This window comes from Dunckerocampus dactyliophorus, chromosome 21 (genome assembly GCF_027744805.1).
Source record: "Dunckerocampus dactyliophorus isolate RoL2022-P2 chromosome 21, RoL_Ddac_1.1, whole genome shotgun sequence".
NCBI classification, from domain to species: domain Eukaryota; kingdom Metazoa; phylum Chordata; class Actinopteri; order Syngnathiformes; family Syngnathidae; genus Dunckerocampus; species Dunckerocampus dactyliophorus.
The window spans coordinates 5,604,388-5,618,254 of NC_072839.1; the positions used below are offsets into that span (position 1 = coordinate 5,604,388).

Genomic DNA, 13,867 nt, shown 5'->3' on the forward strand with positions numbered 1-13,867 from the left:
ACCTGCCTGCATGAATTATTCACGTCACGGTCAACAAATCACCACTATGACCTTGTGGTTATTGTGTACGTCCGGGAACACATATGGTTTATGGTGCAGCCCAACTGCGGGACCACAATGCAGTCATAAGTGATGACACGTTTCATCAAGCCAAGTAGGTTGCTGGGTTGCAATCATGAGCCATGTGTTCACTTCTATTGTACATTTTGTATTGATTAGCCTGCAAATCCCCTTGAGGAGCAAAGGCAAGCCAAAAGAATGGATTGCTTGCATGTAAGACCAAGAGTGTTATGACAGGCTTTGGCAAGACAGAATGACTTGTTAATATCCACAGATGACGTCTACTGTTGTTGCCTCTAATGCCTCTGAAGCCCGCCTGGCAACCCTGCCCAGACACACATGCTTCCCAGCTGCTCATTGCAGCGAAGATCTACATTACACAGCCTATTCATGGCAGTATATCTGTGTTATTAGCATTAGAGCAGTGTTTCCCCAAATTTTTCAGCTCAAATTAGAAAGGCGGTACCTTCCTGGGGAACCCGAACTTAATAAAATGCATCCCCTTCTTCTAACATGACATATACGTGCATAAAATGTACATAAACTAATCATAAAGTACATGTTAGACATCCATCCATCTATTTTCGATGCCGCTTATCCTCCCTTGGGTCTCTGGGTTCATTTCAAAACATAACTCAAAATGTGCAACTGAGCATGAAGGTAAAAAGTTATCATTTTTGTGTAAATTAATATTGCTCACACTAACACTTGACATTTATTAGCTGAAAAAAAATAAAGTAATATAAAAATATTATTTGTTACTGTTATTGTTGCATGTTTTTTTTATTTATTTAAAATACTTGTTTTGTCAAAAAACATCATGTCAACATGATTATTTATCATCATTTTTGGTATGTTATTTAATATTATAAAAAATGTAGATGTATTTATTTCTTCTCGTATAAATCAAATTAATATTATTTAAAATGACTCTATATTAGCTGAAGATTTTAATCAATATGAATTAATATACATTTTTGGTTATTATTGTATTTTCTTTTTATATTTATGTTCTGTTTATGTATATTCTCTTAAACAAATATTAGTTTAAAAAAACTATTTATGATATTTATTATTATGTAATATTATTACAAATGTAGATTAGTGTCATAGAAATTATGCTATTATATTTATTATTCTATCATCATAGAAATCAAAATTAGTATTATTCAACATAACTCCTCATATTTGTTAGCTGGAAAAATAAAGTAATATACAAATATTTGGTATTATTAATTTATTTTATATTATTTAAAATAAACATTTATGTTGTGGAAAAAATAAGATATAAGAAACAAAATATTATGAATAATTATTATAAAACTGCAGTTTTTTATATATGTTATATATATGTTATTTTTATATTTAAAATAAATAATTCTTTTATGGAAAAAATAATATTACAAACAAAATATTATTTATAATTATTATTATGTTATTTAATATTATTGTAAAATTGCATTTTGCACTATCAGCCTTTCCACTAATAGACGCCGTACCTCAGTTAAATCGCTTAGTGTGTCGTCCACTTTATTTTTGTACAAAACAAAATTAATATTATTCAAAATAAGTCTTAATATTTATAAGATGAAAAAAGAAATTCATATACAAATAATATTTGTTGTGATTATTATTAGTTTTACATTATTTAAAATATATTTTGTGGAAAAAATAATATAAACTAAATCAGATGTATTATAATTATTATAGGTTATTCAATATCATTATAAAAATACAGCTTTATAAATAATCGTGTATTCTCTGGAGCTGAGACAAACAACCACACCCTGTGGTACGCCATATTATCAAGTATTGTCTTGTGCCTGCCTCAACTTGAAAAGGCGCTTTATCAGCTAAGCTTCAGTATATGGAAGTACCAATCAACAACACCGCCTCCAGTTCATTTTTAATATTGAATCACCGAAATCTGAAAAAAGGAAACCTCTTTCAGCAATTTACTTTTCACCAACGCCGTATGCAAAGCTGTTGGACGCCCCACGAGAGACGGCTTATTAGTATTCATGGCCTCGCCTCTGCAGGGATCAACACATGTTCACGCATACAGGAGAGAGAGCGTTTTTGTATTAGTAATCAGTATTCATAAAAGTGCTACTTATCAGTATTCTATTCCTGCGTGTTTTCCTCCTCCATTCTTCTTGCACACACTAATATGCATATTCCGCCAGATGTGATTGATAAATAAAGTCCCTGTTGCTGCCCAAAGCCTCGTTAAAATGTCCTTATTATGCACTCTCGTGCCCCTCCTCCAACACTCTCATATAAGGTGTAGAGGCTCATATCCGTGGGAGGTGTGGTCAGATGATGATTATGTGGATCAATAGCGCGCACGCGCACACTTGTGTAATTCCTATCAAAAAAGAATGAATTTAATTACAAGCCATGTCCGGATATATTAAACCACATCCTCTAACAGAAGCATTATTTGTGCATTGTCAGTGTTGTGCTGCATGCACTCATGCACTCATGCACTCATGCACTCATACACTCATGCACCTGCTCCACATTGTCACCCCAAAACCATTACAAACAACTGTGTCTTCTCCTCTGTCCAGAAACGGGACATGTTGACCCAGTGGTGATCGAGCGTTACAACACCCCAGGCTTCATTGGCTGCTTGTCCCGGGTGCAGTTCAACGGAGTCGCGCCCCTCAAGTCAGCGCTGAGGAGCAGCAGTCTTAGCACGCAAGGCACACAGACGACTGTAGCTGCCTCGCCGGCGTCTTACCAGGGGAAACTGGTGGAGTCCAACTGTGGGGCGTCGCCTCTCACCATCCCACCAATGTCGGCCGCAACAGACCCGTGGCATCTGGACAACACAGGTCAGGACGCTGTACCCTCAGACGATAGACGAGACAAGTTCTTTGAGAACGAGAGGTACAATAAAATATGCATGCGAGGAGACAAATCACTACAACCTGAACAGACGTCTCAACAACTGACTACTCATGCTAAAATGAATATAGAAGAATATAGAAGTTAATAGACAGACAATAAAGGACAGACTCACATGCCTAGACACCAAGGCTTTTTGAATCAGGTGATAAGCATGTGGAGGACTTGTTTACTAATATTAGTCAAATGAAATAGAATAATGGATACGAAGCATTTTATGAGTGCAATAACAAACCATATTTTCCTGAAGTCTACACAGAAAAATGTGGTTCATTTAGATTTTATTGATTGGTACTTATTACAACAGTACAGTAGAAAAAGTATGGAATAATAATGCCAAGTACGTACAGTATACACCAGGGCCCAACAATCCTAAACTTGTCCATCCAACATCCAGCTTGTTTGAAACTAATGCCCCATTTCCATAATCTAGCAAGACACAACTTTACTTGCCTTCAATGCCAAAAAAAGAAAATAAAAAGCAAAATTTGGTCATAAATGACATGGGATGTTTGTGTAACACTTCTAATCCTGAACCGCTGCAAACAAGAGGATGAAAATGTGTGAAAACATGCGGCCATACTGTATTGCCCGTGCTATTATTTTTCTGACAAATATACCACATGGTGGCGCTGTTATGAAACCCCAAACGTTTGACCCCATGATTCGGATTGACTAGAAATTTCCCACACAGCTCAATGAGCTCTAAAGAAATACCTACTGTAACTTTCCAGTGTTGAGCCACATCACCACAACATTTGGTACGTAACTTCAGGGCAATGACAACCACGTGTGTAAAATTCGAGCAAGGTTGGTTGAAAAACACGGCTGCCATCAAGTAAAATGTCTTTGCCAGGACACTGGCGGGATATAGCAACTAACTGCCCTGTCACTGACTATTTGGCTAATGACGAAGATATCTATGTTACCTGGAAGCTAGCATGTCTTCCAAAGCACTTTGACCACAACCCATAGGGGTCGCCTCAAATGTCCCTTTCAGTCAAGTGAAAAAATTCAGATATCCCATGGAGTACATACGCAATGCATCCATATACACAAACTCAATATGTAACACTAATCTCAACACACACACACACGCACACATGCACAGTCAGACCTTATTACCATTGTGTCTACCGTACAGTCCTTGATGTATTGGCATCATTGGCAATTCAGCAGTTTTGCTTGGGCTTGGTGCCAAGAGTGCCTTTGGGAATGCTGAGCTATCTCCCAATCGATCCAGTCCATTGATCCAAAAACAGAGTCAGCTTTCCGCCACACTTTCCGCTGAAGAGATCAGCATTTCTGCTTGGCATTTTCTATACTTAGAGCCAATCGATAGCGCTGATGTATAATCAGATCCAGTATACTTGGATATAGTCTTCTACTCATCCTGTCATAAATACTTTTTTGGGAAACAATAAAAGATTAGCTACTGGCCATTCAATGAGGGTGCTTGACATTCTCAAAAAGGACAAGGTCAGGCTCCACTCTTAGGTTCAAAGACATTCGGACTACATCCCTCCTAAACAGCAAAAACTTTTTGTAAATCATTTGAGATGCTCTAAGAATCCATGGAATCCCATAGAAGATACCGGATGGGTCTGTCTTGCTGTGTACCTGGTATGGATTGGGTGTTCTCGGTCATACTGAGAGGTCTCCAACTGAAGCTAGGACATCTATTGATTAATATGTACGAAGAACCTTTTTCAGGACGTCAGGGCGTCTTGGACTGCTTGTGTCCTGGTTCAAGACCAAAATCCAGGCTATTTGTGGGCAGTACAAGCATAGAAATGGAAGACCGGTTCACGTACCTTGGCAGCAACAATCAACAAGTCAACAGACATCAGGGCTAAGCAAGGGGAGTCCCTGAGCAGAAGTGTTCCAGACATTTCCATCCAAGAACGGAGGTCCATGGTCTTGCTTTAAGTCTGTGAGACCTTAGTCATAGACAAGATCCCTTTGGTACCAAGTCCCTGAGGACAGATCAGATCAGGCAACCTTGTATCAAACAGTCTGCTTCTCCAAGAGACCCAAATTCCAAAGGTAACTTCCTGGACTGACTGATATTGCCAGGCAGCTGAGGCAGAAGTCAATCAGTAGGATTCCCGGGCGACGTGGCAAAGTGCTCCTCGACCTTCCCAATCCATTCCGTTTTTCTTGTTATTTCCACCCTCAGATGCAGAATTCCCCTTCAATGAGGAGCGAGTGATTCCTGACGGAGTCAACAGAGACTCAGCCATCATTGGAGGTACACCACAGTAGGTCAAAGTCACATTTAAAGCAGGGGTGTCCAAACGAAGGATGGGGGGATTGAGATTTTGCTTCAATATCTTATTTCTTAGCTACTCAACACTCGTTTGATGACTCTGCTTCACTGATGACCGTTATCTTAAAATTTGTATCTGAACTCCTCATTTGTTGTTTGCTAACTTGCTAACAACCTTTGAGACACTTTTTTTCAGCGCATCTCTTGCATCTCCCAGTCACTGGTAAGTGTGAGTGAAAGGAAGAAGAGCTCTGACTCACTTTAAGATCTCTAGACCCCGCGTATATAAGACAACTTGTCTTTTTTTAGCTTTTTTGTAATACAGTTATATTCGGGGCAATACAAATTGTCTTGTTTTCGTAGGATTCGGTTTTGGACGAAATGACGTCTCGGTTATCGTACGGCCAAATCGAATTGAGTGCCCAAACAAAGCAACAATCCGCTTGGTGACTCAGTCTCGTTTAAGAATAGTGGATGGATAGTGGTTCTTTTGCAGGTGGGACGCTATAGAAGAATTCCGGCCGGGGACTCCTTTCATCATGTTTAGTTTGAGTGTGTGAGCACGCAGAACACTGAACGACTCCGTATATCGCTTTTACTCTACCGTTCAAGCACTGTGCACCCTGCACTGATGTGGCGTTCAAGCGCACTGCGTACAGTATTTCTGCGTGTTCAGACAGTTTGGCTGTAAACATTTGCAAGAAAGTTACAAGTGTAATGGATGTTACACCTTAACAGTCGCGCTGAATGTCAAGTTGACAGTCCGGGCTTTTATCTCGATGGCTAGCGAGCTTGGCTCTCATTTTGCAGAACCAGGCGAGGTTACGCAAGTGCCAGCACTTTGATAAAAAATGGTGAGAAGCACTATTGAATTCAAGAAAGAAGTCGTTTTGCGGGTCAATAAAAAAAAAAGCCACAAATTGCACACGGGATATACTTTGGACACCCCTGATTTAAAGCCTTTGTTGTTGCTGACTTCACGTTCTTCGTCCTTCTCCGTCAGGGATCATCGCCGTGGTCATCTTCACCATCCTATGCACGCTGGTGTTCCTGATCCGCTACATGTTCCGCCACAAAGGCACCTACCACACCAACGAGGCCAAAAGCACCGCAGAGCCCGCCGGCGAGTCGGCAGACACGGCCATCATCGGCACGGACAACCCGGAAACCATCGAGGAATCAAAGAAGGAGTGGTTCATCTAACTAGCCAATGACGTGACTCTGAGACAGGAAGTGGATTGTAGAACCACACGTCACCACCAGGATGCAGGTGGTTACAATGAAATGACCGATTGCGATCATGTAATCGGACAATAATCTCCCAAAGAGTGAGGGGGGACAGGCGTGTAAAAATGTTTTTTTTTTATATACATCTATATCCAGAGTATTAGAACAGATGGAGGACTCTGCAAAGACTGGAACATGTAAATACTAACTGGCTTGTCCTTTGTATCGTGTTTGGGAGTTTTCCGGAGTCCTTTGAATACAGTATATGACAAATAATTCTATTTACTGGCTCGTGTGATAGGACAGAGTCTCATTTTAATTTTTGTAACAAAAAAAATGATGAAATCATGATGCCAAACAACATTAACGCCGTGTATATTGTTTTTATTATCTTCAGAGTCCTAAATGGAAATCTATATGACATTTGCCAATGCCAGTACAGTACATATGTATCAGATAGAGTTTTATGTTCGAATGGGATGACATTGGATTGTACGGGACGTTCCTTGGTGTTTCTCCAAGCATGCTGGAGGACTCCGTTTATTTAGCTCAACATGGCAGCTTTCTGTTTTTGTTCTAGTTGGTCACTTGAACCCTCCATTTGCCAAACAAACACGCAAGTCTTACATCTCTAATTTCGTGGCTAGTGAAGTATCCCTGAAGCAATTGGGGAGAGAAAAACATTTGATTCAGAGAGATCGAGATGGATGACAATTGGCTGTTTTGAGGAAATGAATCGTGCCTTTGAAATGTTGAACCATTTGGCCTTGTCGTCTTAGACCAGGGCTGTTCAACCGGTGGCTCAAGGGACAAATCCCTCCCCCCTTCCAAATGACGTCAGACCGACCTGTTCAGTTCAAAACAATGGCTGCCTTCCAATCGCGGTTTAAGTCGCCCTCGCTGACTTGTTCATACATAATTGTCGACATCATGCAGACTTGTGGGAGTTGTGGGAGTGATAATCATTCTTAAAAACAGCGCTCCTGTCATACAGAGCAGTGCTTCTCAACCTGTTTTCACTGGAACCCTGTGGAACACGGTATTAGTTCCCCCGAACCAGAGAAAACAACTAACTTGATTACCAACAATCTTTTGTGAGGGGGAAAATGTACTAAATCAGCAATCATATCATATTTTAAAAGTTTTTTTTTTAATCTCAAGTACCCCCTGGAGTGCCTTCAAGTACCCCCAGGGATCCTATTACCTTTAAAACAGCAGAGCGCTCCTGTCACATAATGGATCTTTGACTAGCGTGAACATATTGCACCTGTTTTGAAGCACGTCTTCATGACTTTAATCAACACAATACAAAATGAGGATAATGTTAAAAGGAGACGTGAAGGCCCGCGGGTCGTTAGCGTTCTGAACACCTTAGCTGAAGAGTCCTGGCCTATACTGTACACTAAAACCTTGACTACTGCTGCATGAAATCCTATCAGTTTCACATTTGCTGATTTAACTGGTGCTGAATCCTGAAATAGATGCTAACCAGACATGGGCAAACTACAACCCGCGGGTCATACACGACCCCTTAAGCTTTTTAAGCCGACAATAGGAGTTATCTAAATTATTCCAGTGGTTTCTGAAGCTCTTTCCAGTGATATATGGGTCATTTTGGTAATCATAGAGACCACGTCACAGCAGATCCGGGAGGGCTTTGATAGAGTGGTTCTTTCTAGGGCAAAGTTCTGCAGAAAAGTGATTTTATGTTGTTTGTTTTTGTGTTTTGCCTTGTCGTCGCTTTTTTCCCTGTGTTTTTGCAAAAACGTGTCTGGGAAGTAAACAAGGAGGGACGTTCACATGCTCTCTGTCTCATAGTTCATACTGTAAATCCCACACCCTTTCTGAGTGTCTTATTCAGTAAAAACCTGGCAAACGCAATCCAGATGGGACCCAAACACATAAAACAAACTGTATGACACTTTTACAGCTAAAATAAGACAAAGAATTCTAGGTGGATTGTTAATTTGGTGACATTTTTTACATGTATTTCCCCTCCTGTTTGTGTTTCTTCTGCATTTTCCTTCCAATGTCACCAGCTGCCAGATGTTAGCTTCATACTTTCTTTGGACGTCATTGTGATCAAATTGCCGTGATTCGTCGCCTCGTGGCCGACGCGTGAACTCAGTTTTCTACATGGGCCTCAAACAAGACTTCAGATCCATGAAGGCAAATGAGTGACTTCCTTTTTCTATACTATACAGTACATCCTCATGTTCTAACATAACAGAACTAACAGAATTACCCGAATGCTTTGTTTTCACTTCTATTGAGTTCAATAAAGTGTTTGGTCTTTACTAACCAGTGTCTTTCTGCACATATCACTCAAGAAATCAGAGATTTAGTCATCAAAACAAGAACATTTGACTTGAAACTAGTCAAATGGCATTTTGGCAAGCCATATTTTGGTTTTAATAAATATATCTGATAATATGAGTACATATAAGATCAGTCGTTTGGTGTCTGGGAGGAAAAAATATAATGTTAGTTCAAAATACGATTTTTTTTTTTTTTTTTTTACCTTGGTTTCATTTATATAATCTAGTTTAAATGTCAAATTTTGCAGTATTGGAGTCCAGTCATCCCATTCACTTCTATTGCCAGGCTTAAAGAGCCATACTCTTTATCAAATTAAATGGAAGCGCTACAGAAAATGTAGTAAGTGAAACTAAACTAGCATTTACCAATTAATTGGCAATCCTCAGAAAGTACAGCAAAATCTTTAATTTTTTATTTGAACTTATTTTGTGCTTATTCAAAGTTTTTCAAAAATCAAGTTGATGGCAAACCTCCAATACTGATGTAATATATTTGTAGTGCTGCAAAAAAATGTGTTATATGCCTCCCAGGCTTCACATATGCAGGGCTTTTGTCCCGAAAATTAAAAAAAAATATATTAAATATTTTTAATTATTGAATGCAAAAAATGTATTAAAATCCCATTCATTCAGTTAAATTTTGGGCAAATTACTTACTAAATTACTAATTTATCGCAATTATAGTTACTAGTTATTTTCCCTTCACCTTCATAAATGTAATTAGTTAGCAGGAAATGTTATTGTTGAATTATGTTTTCGGAAAAACCTTCAAATATGTAAAAATACGGCTGAACTCGTGTCCTGCAATTCTCTACTGAAACGCTAGGGAGCAGTGTTGTCCTGAGCCTGGGTAACCACAACTGTTGCTGATGAGCTGATTAGCTTCCGGTGTAATAGCACTAGCCAACAATGGCGACTGAAGTGACGACCGGATCGTTGATACAGGTACCGTATAAGCGTGTTTCACGCTTTAAATAGTAATTCAAGTTAGTTAAATTAGTAATTATTTAACTGTAAAATAGAAAACAATTACCGTTAGTAACTGTTAAATCATTATAGTTGAAGTAGTTACTAATTATTTCCTAATAAAGAGTAAAAACAAATGTGATTCAATGAAAAAGGCCTTGAAATATATAAATTGAAAGTTTTATATCGTAGTTACTATATAACTATACTATATAAACTATATATATGTGTAAAATACTTTATATCAATAAATTATGCTGTTTTGTGGTTGAATGTGGTCTATTCAAAAACTATGCATATTTAAGCTAATTGTAGCTTCATTGTAAATTAAGCATAGTCATGCATTAAAATGGCTAAATGAGCTAAAATACAAATGCAAGCCATTAACACGGCGCATTTAAATTATGAATGTAGTATTCTACATTGGTCATGAGGTGTCGGTAATTGTTTGGTGGAGACAAGCACCTGACTTGATGGCTTATTTTCTCTGATTACATCTGCTGTTTTGGGAAATATGAATGCAGAGGTGACGAAAGGGGTGTTATTTCATGTTTAAAGGGCTCTAATTATGTTAAAACCCATATTTAGAAGGACTTCTATGCCATAACTACGAAGATATTCCATTTCTAAATAAGGAGTCCACACTTATCATGGTCGGGTCTGGAACAGATTAACCGCAATAAACAAAGGATTATTGTGTAATTAAATCAATGGCTAACTTTAAAAAAAAAAAAAAAAAATGTATGATCTCATTTCTTTAAATGTCATCTTATTTCATTTTCTCACCAAAAAAACAAAAACGACGAACTCACACGCACTAATGCAAATTTCCATTAAAAGGGAAGCAAAAAATTGTATTTGGTTTATTTTTATTGGCTTAAAAATCAGCTGTTACAAAACAAGTGACATTTTTGAACAGATTCAACGATTGCTTTCTTTGCAGTTTTGCTGGGGTTACGTTGCAGTTGGAATAAAGTGGTCTGATTGCGTCAGGTGGAGCAGAGGTGGAAGCCGTCGGAGAGCAAGGTGGAGGAGGATTGTTTAAGCCTCAGGACACTCATCTACAGCAACATGAGGAAGTCAGTGAGTCAGTGTGACACAACTAAAAGTTGTTTTTGTTATGTTTTCCATACCAGCCTTGGGGAGGATAACAATGTTTTCTGCCAGGATTCCGCTCCCTAAAGACAAGTCTGTGAACTTCTGCTGGATGGCCGCACTGGCCTCCGGAGAGCGACCTGCAAATGATGGCGTTACTTTTACCATACTCGCCACCAAATACTGAATTCCACATTCTTCAGCAATGACTTACTGTAAAGCTTGGTCTCAATGTTGGACACGCCATCCTTCGTCTTAATGACGTGCACCAGAGCAAAGCTGTCATACAGAACGTCCACGATGCTCATGTCGTTGTCGTTGTTCCAAACTTGGAAACAGAGAAACTACATTAAGTCTCATGAGGCACAAGCTCGAGCTTCAATATCAGTAAATGTGTTTAGCTAAATAAAACTAAAGAAAATAACTCGCTCTTTGAAGACAGCCGACAAGACAAGCAACGCACATGATTTTGACTTCCCGGTAGACTGTCATTTCAGGTAAGCAAATTGGTCTAACAGAGAAAGTTCCCGGTATTATTTAAGCTTGATTTACCGCTTTTTAATAAAACTAAATTAAAGTAAAATTATTTGCAGCGGCATTTTATATGCATGTAATGGATATTCAATTAATTGTATTGCTTGCATTGTAGTGAGCAGCCATTACTACTTCTGTTTCCTTATCATCACTAGATAGATAGATAGATAGATAGATAGATAGATAGATAGATAGATAGATAGGTAGGTACTTTATTGATCTCTCCAAGAGTAGTATTCTGTGATGGCATACCCAAAAAGAAGTGAAAGAAAAATCAAAACACACGTTAGACGGATATCACGTGTGAGGTGTATCTGTCCGAATTGTACCACTTTTGAAGCATTTGACTTTATAGTTGTACTTTGTGGTCAAAGCGTTTGTAATATTTTGGTTAGCTACAAAAGAACTACATCGTAAAATATTTCAACTTTATTTATAAATAATGTTTGCACATTTTCTTTCCATAATATTATAACTTTTCCCCAATCAAATTTTTCAAGAATTGCAACTTTATTTTGTTTTGTGGGTTTCTCATATTATGACTTTAAAAAAATACATATATGTATATATTTCAACTCTATGCTACTAAAATAACATTATTTTTTCTCATAAAATTACGAGTTTATTCTTGGAAAATTTTGACATTTTTTGTCATGAGAACACAATTTTTTTTTCTTAATAGTTTGACTTTATTCCCGTAAAATTACAGCTGTTTTTTTTCCATTTCTGCCGTTGTTTTTTAAATTTTCTACCTACCGGCAATTAAACTTTCTTTCTAAATTTTCCTCTCGTAATATTAGGACTTTATAACTTTTTCCAAATCAATTTTTCCGGAAATTACTATTTTATTTTGTTGGTTTTTCATCATATCAAATTTTTGTTTTAATTATATTTCAACATTGTGCTACTGAGATTGCAACTTTTTTGTTTGAATATTTTGACTTTATTGTTGTAAAATTACTAAGTTACTGCTGATTGTTGCATTTTTGCTTTTTTTTTTTTACTTGTTAAAAATGTGCCATTTTGGACACCCCTGTATTAAAACCACTAATATATTTATAAAGTAAATATAAAACATAGTAAATATGATTTAAAAAATGAGTAATAATAAATAAGAGTGGTAGTAATATAATAAAATCATATTATTATTAATATTGGGGGGGGGGGGCATTTTTGGGACAAAAAATGACCCGAATATAAGACAATCCTTAATGGAAGATGATGCCTTTTTAGTAAAACCTGTGTTTGGAAAATAGTTTTTAAGACAAAATCAAAGGCAAAAAGCTTTGCAACATGAATGAATTCTAATTTCAAAGTTGTGCCCGATGGTGGCGCTAGAGGATGGTTTCTTTTTAAAGGGTTTATTTATGTATTAACAGAAATAAAGTGCCTGACACAAAAGTTAGTCAGCAATTTTTTGTAAACCTTTTTCTGGAGGCAAATGTGACCCCAAAGCTGGTATCGATGCAAACCGATATCTCATTTTTATGCCAATATTGGCCAATAATAGCAGTCGGTCAATATTATTGGACATCCCTGGTCAATACGGTATTTTTGTCCCTAACGTGTCCTGTTTCATGTGTCTCCACCCACCTTGGCTGTGGAAGGTGAAGCGTCCGGGAGTGTCTGTTTTTTGGGCCAAATGTGTTGCCCTCCAGCAGGTACCATCATCACTGAAAGAAGAGAAGATGCTCAAGGTCAGTATTTAGAGGTCATATGGAGATTTGTAATGATAAGAACTCACTTAAGGTGGGCATAGGTGAGATCCATGTCCCCTCCGTCGGTCGCCACGACCACGGCCGTGCCCATCTTCATGGTGGCCTTATGTCTTACAAACCAAGGGGCGTTGGTGGCCATGCCAACCAGGTACCACTTGCCTGCCATCTGAGGGGGGGGGGAGTAATGCATGTCAAACATGTAGTACACACACACACACAAAAGTACAGGATGTTTGATTTTTCTTTTGCTTTACCCTCTGCAGATCGAAATCCTGAACGGGCACAACGTCGGCCAAAGCAGCCAGCGTGCACATGAGTGCGGCCAGCATTCTCACGAGTGTGTTCCTCATGGCGTCTCCTTTGGGGTCAGCTGCTCTTCTTGTGGAGAGGTGAGGAGTTAAAGCAAGCGACGTGACCTTATATCATGCCGAGTTCTCCTTTTCCCATTTGGCGGCTCCTCCTTTTCCCATTTGTCTCCTCCTCCTGCGTTATAAAACACTTTGGCAATCAGTGCTGTTACACAAGTGCACGTGTGTAGGGGGGGGGGGGGGGGGGGTTGCACCCCCACTTAGTTTAAACATTTGCGCCTGTATTATCCAAACAAGTTGTTTTGCAAGAGTGCAAATGCGTTCCCCATTTGGTCCCTAAAGCACACAATCACCACCCATCACATGCTAACAGAGCAGTGAACGAGCAGCAGTCAAAAACAACATTTTCGCTTGTGTTTGATGCTGTGCTTCACCCATTAATGACAAGCGACGACCCAA

At 38.5% G+C, this 13,867-nt stretch overlaps 2 protein-coding genes across 6 annotated transcripts in view; one reads left to right on the plus strand and one right to left on the minus strand.

The window, feature by feature from the left end:
• cntnap2a (contactin associated protein 2a) overlaps positions 1 to 8,766 on the plus strand; it is a 297,333-nt gene extending 288,567 nt beyond the window's left edge. For all 5 annotated transcript variants that reach the window (XM_054765349.1, XM_054765351.1, XM_054765353.1 and 2 more), the window contains 3 exons: positions 2,634 to 2,900; positions 5,153 to 5,224; positions 6,246 to 8,766. In XM_054765349.1, coding sequence (XP_054621324.1) covers positions 2,634 to 2,900; positions 5,153 to 5,224; positions 6,246 to 6,445 — 539 coding nt within the window. In that variant the 3' untranslated portion in view covers positions 6,446 to 8,766. The remainder of the gene's footprint in view (positions 1 to 2,633; positions 2,901 to 5,152; positions 5,225 to 6,245) is intronic.
• Positions 8,767 to 10,605: 1,839 nt separating this feature from the next.
• LOC129174032 (lipocalin-like) lies at positions 10,606 to 13,523 on the minus strand. Its single transcript, XM_054765577.1, has 6 exons — positions 13,355 to 13,523; positions 13,127 to 13,266; positions 12,976 to 13,055; positions 11,063 to 11,176; positions 10,887 to 10,988; positions 10,606 to 10,814 (listed from the first exon to the last, which is right to left on the minus strand). Exons 1-6 carry the CDS (start codon positions 13,448 to 13,450, stop codon positions 10,795 to 10,797), a joined length of 552 nt encoding a protein of 183 aa, XP_054621552.1. The 5' UTR covers positions 13,451 to 13,523; the 3' UTR covers positions 10,606 to 10,794.
• Positions 13,524 to 13,867: the final 344 nt, after the last annotated feature.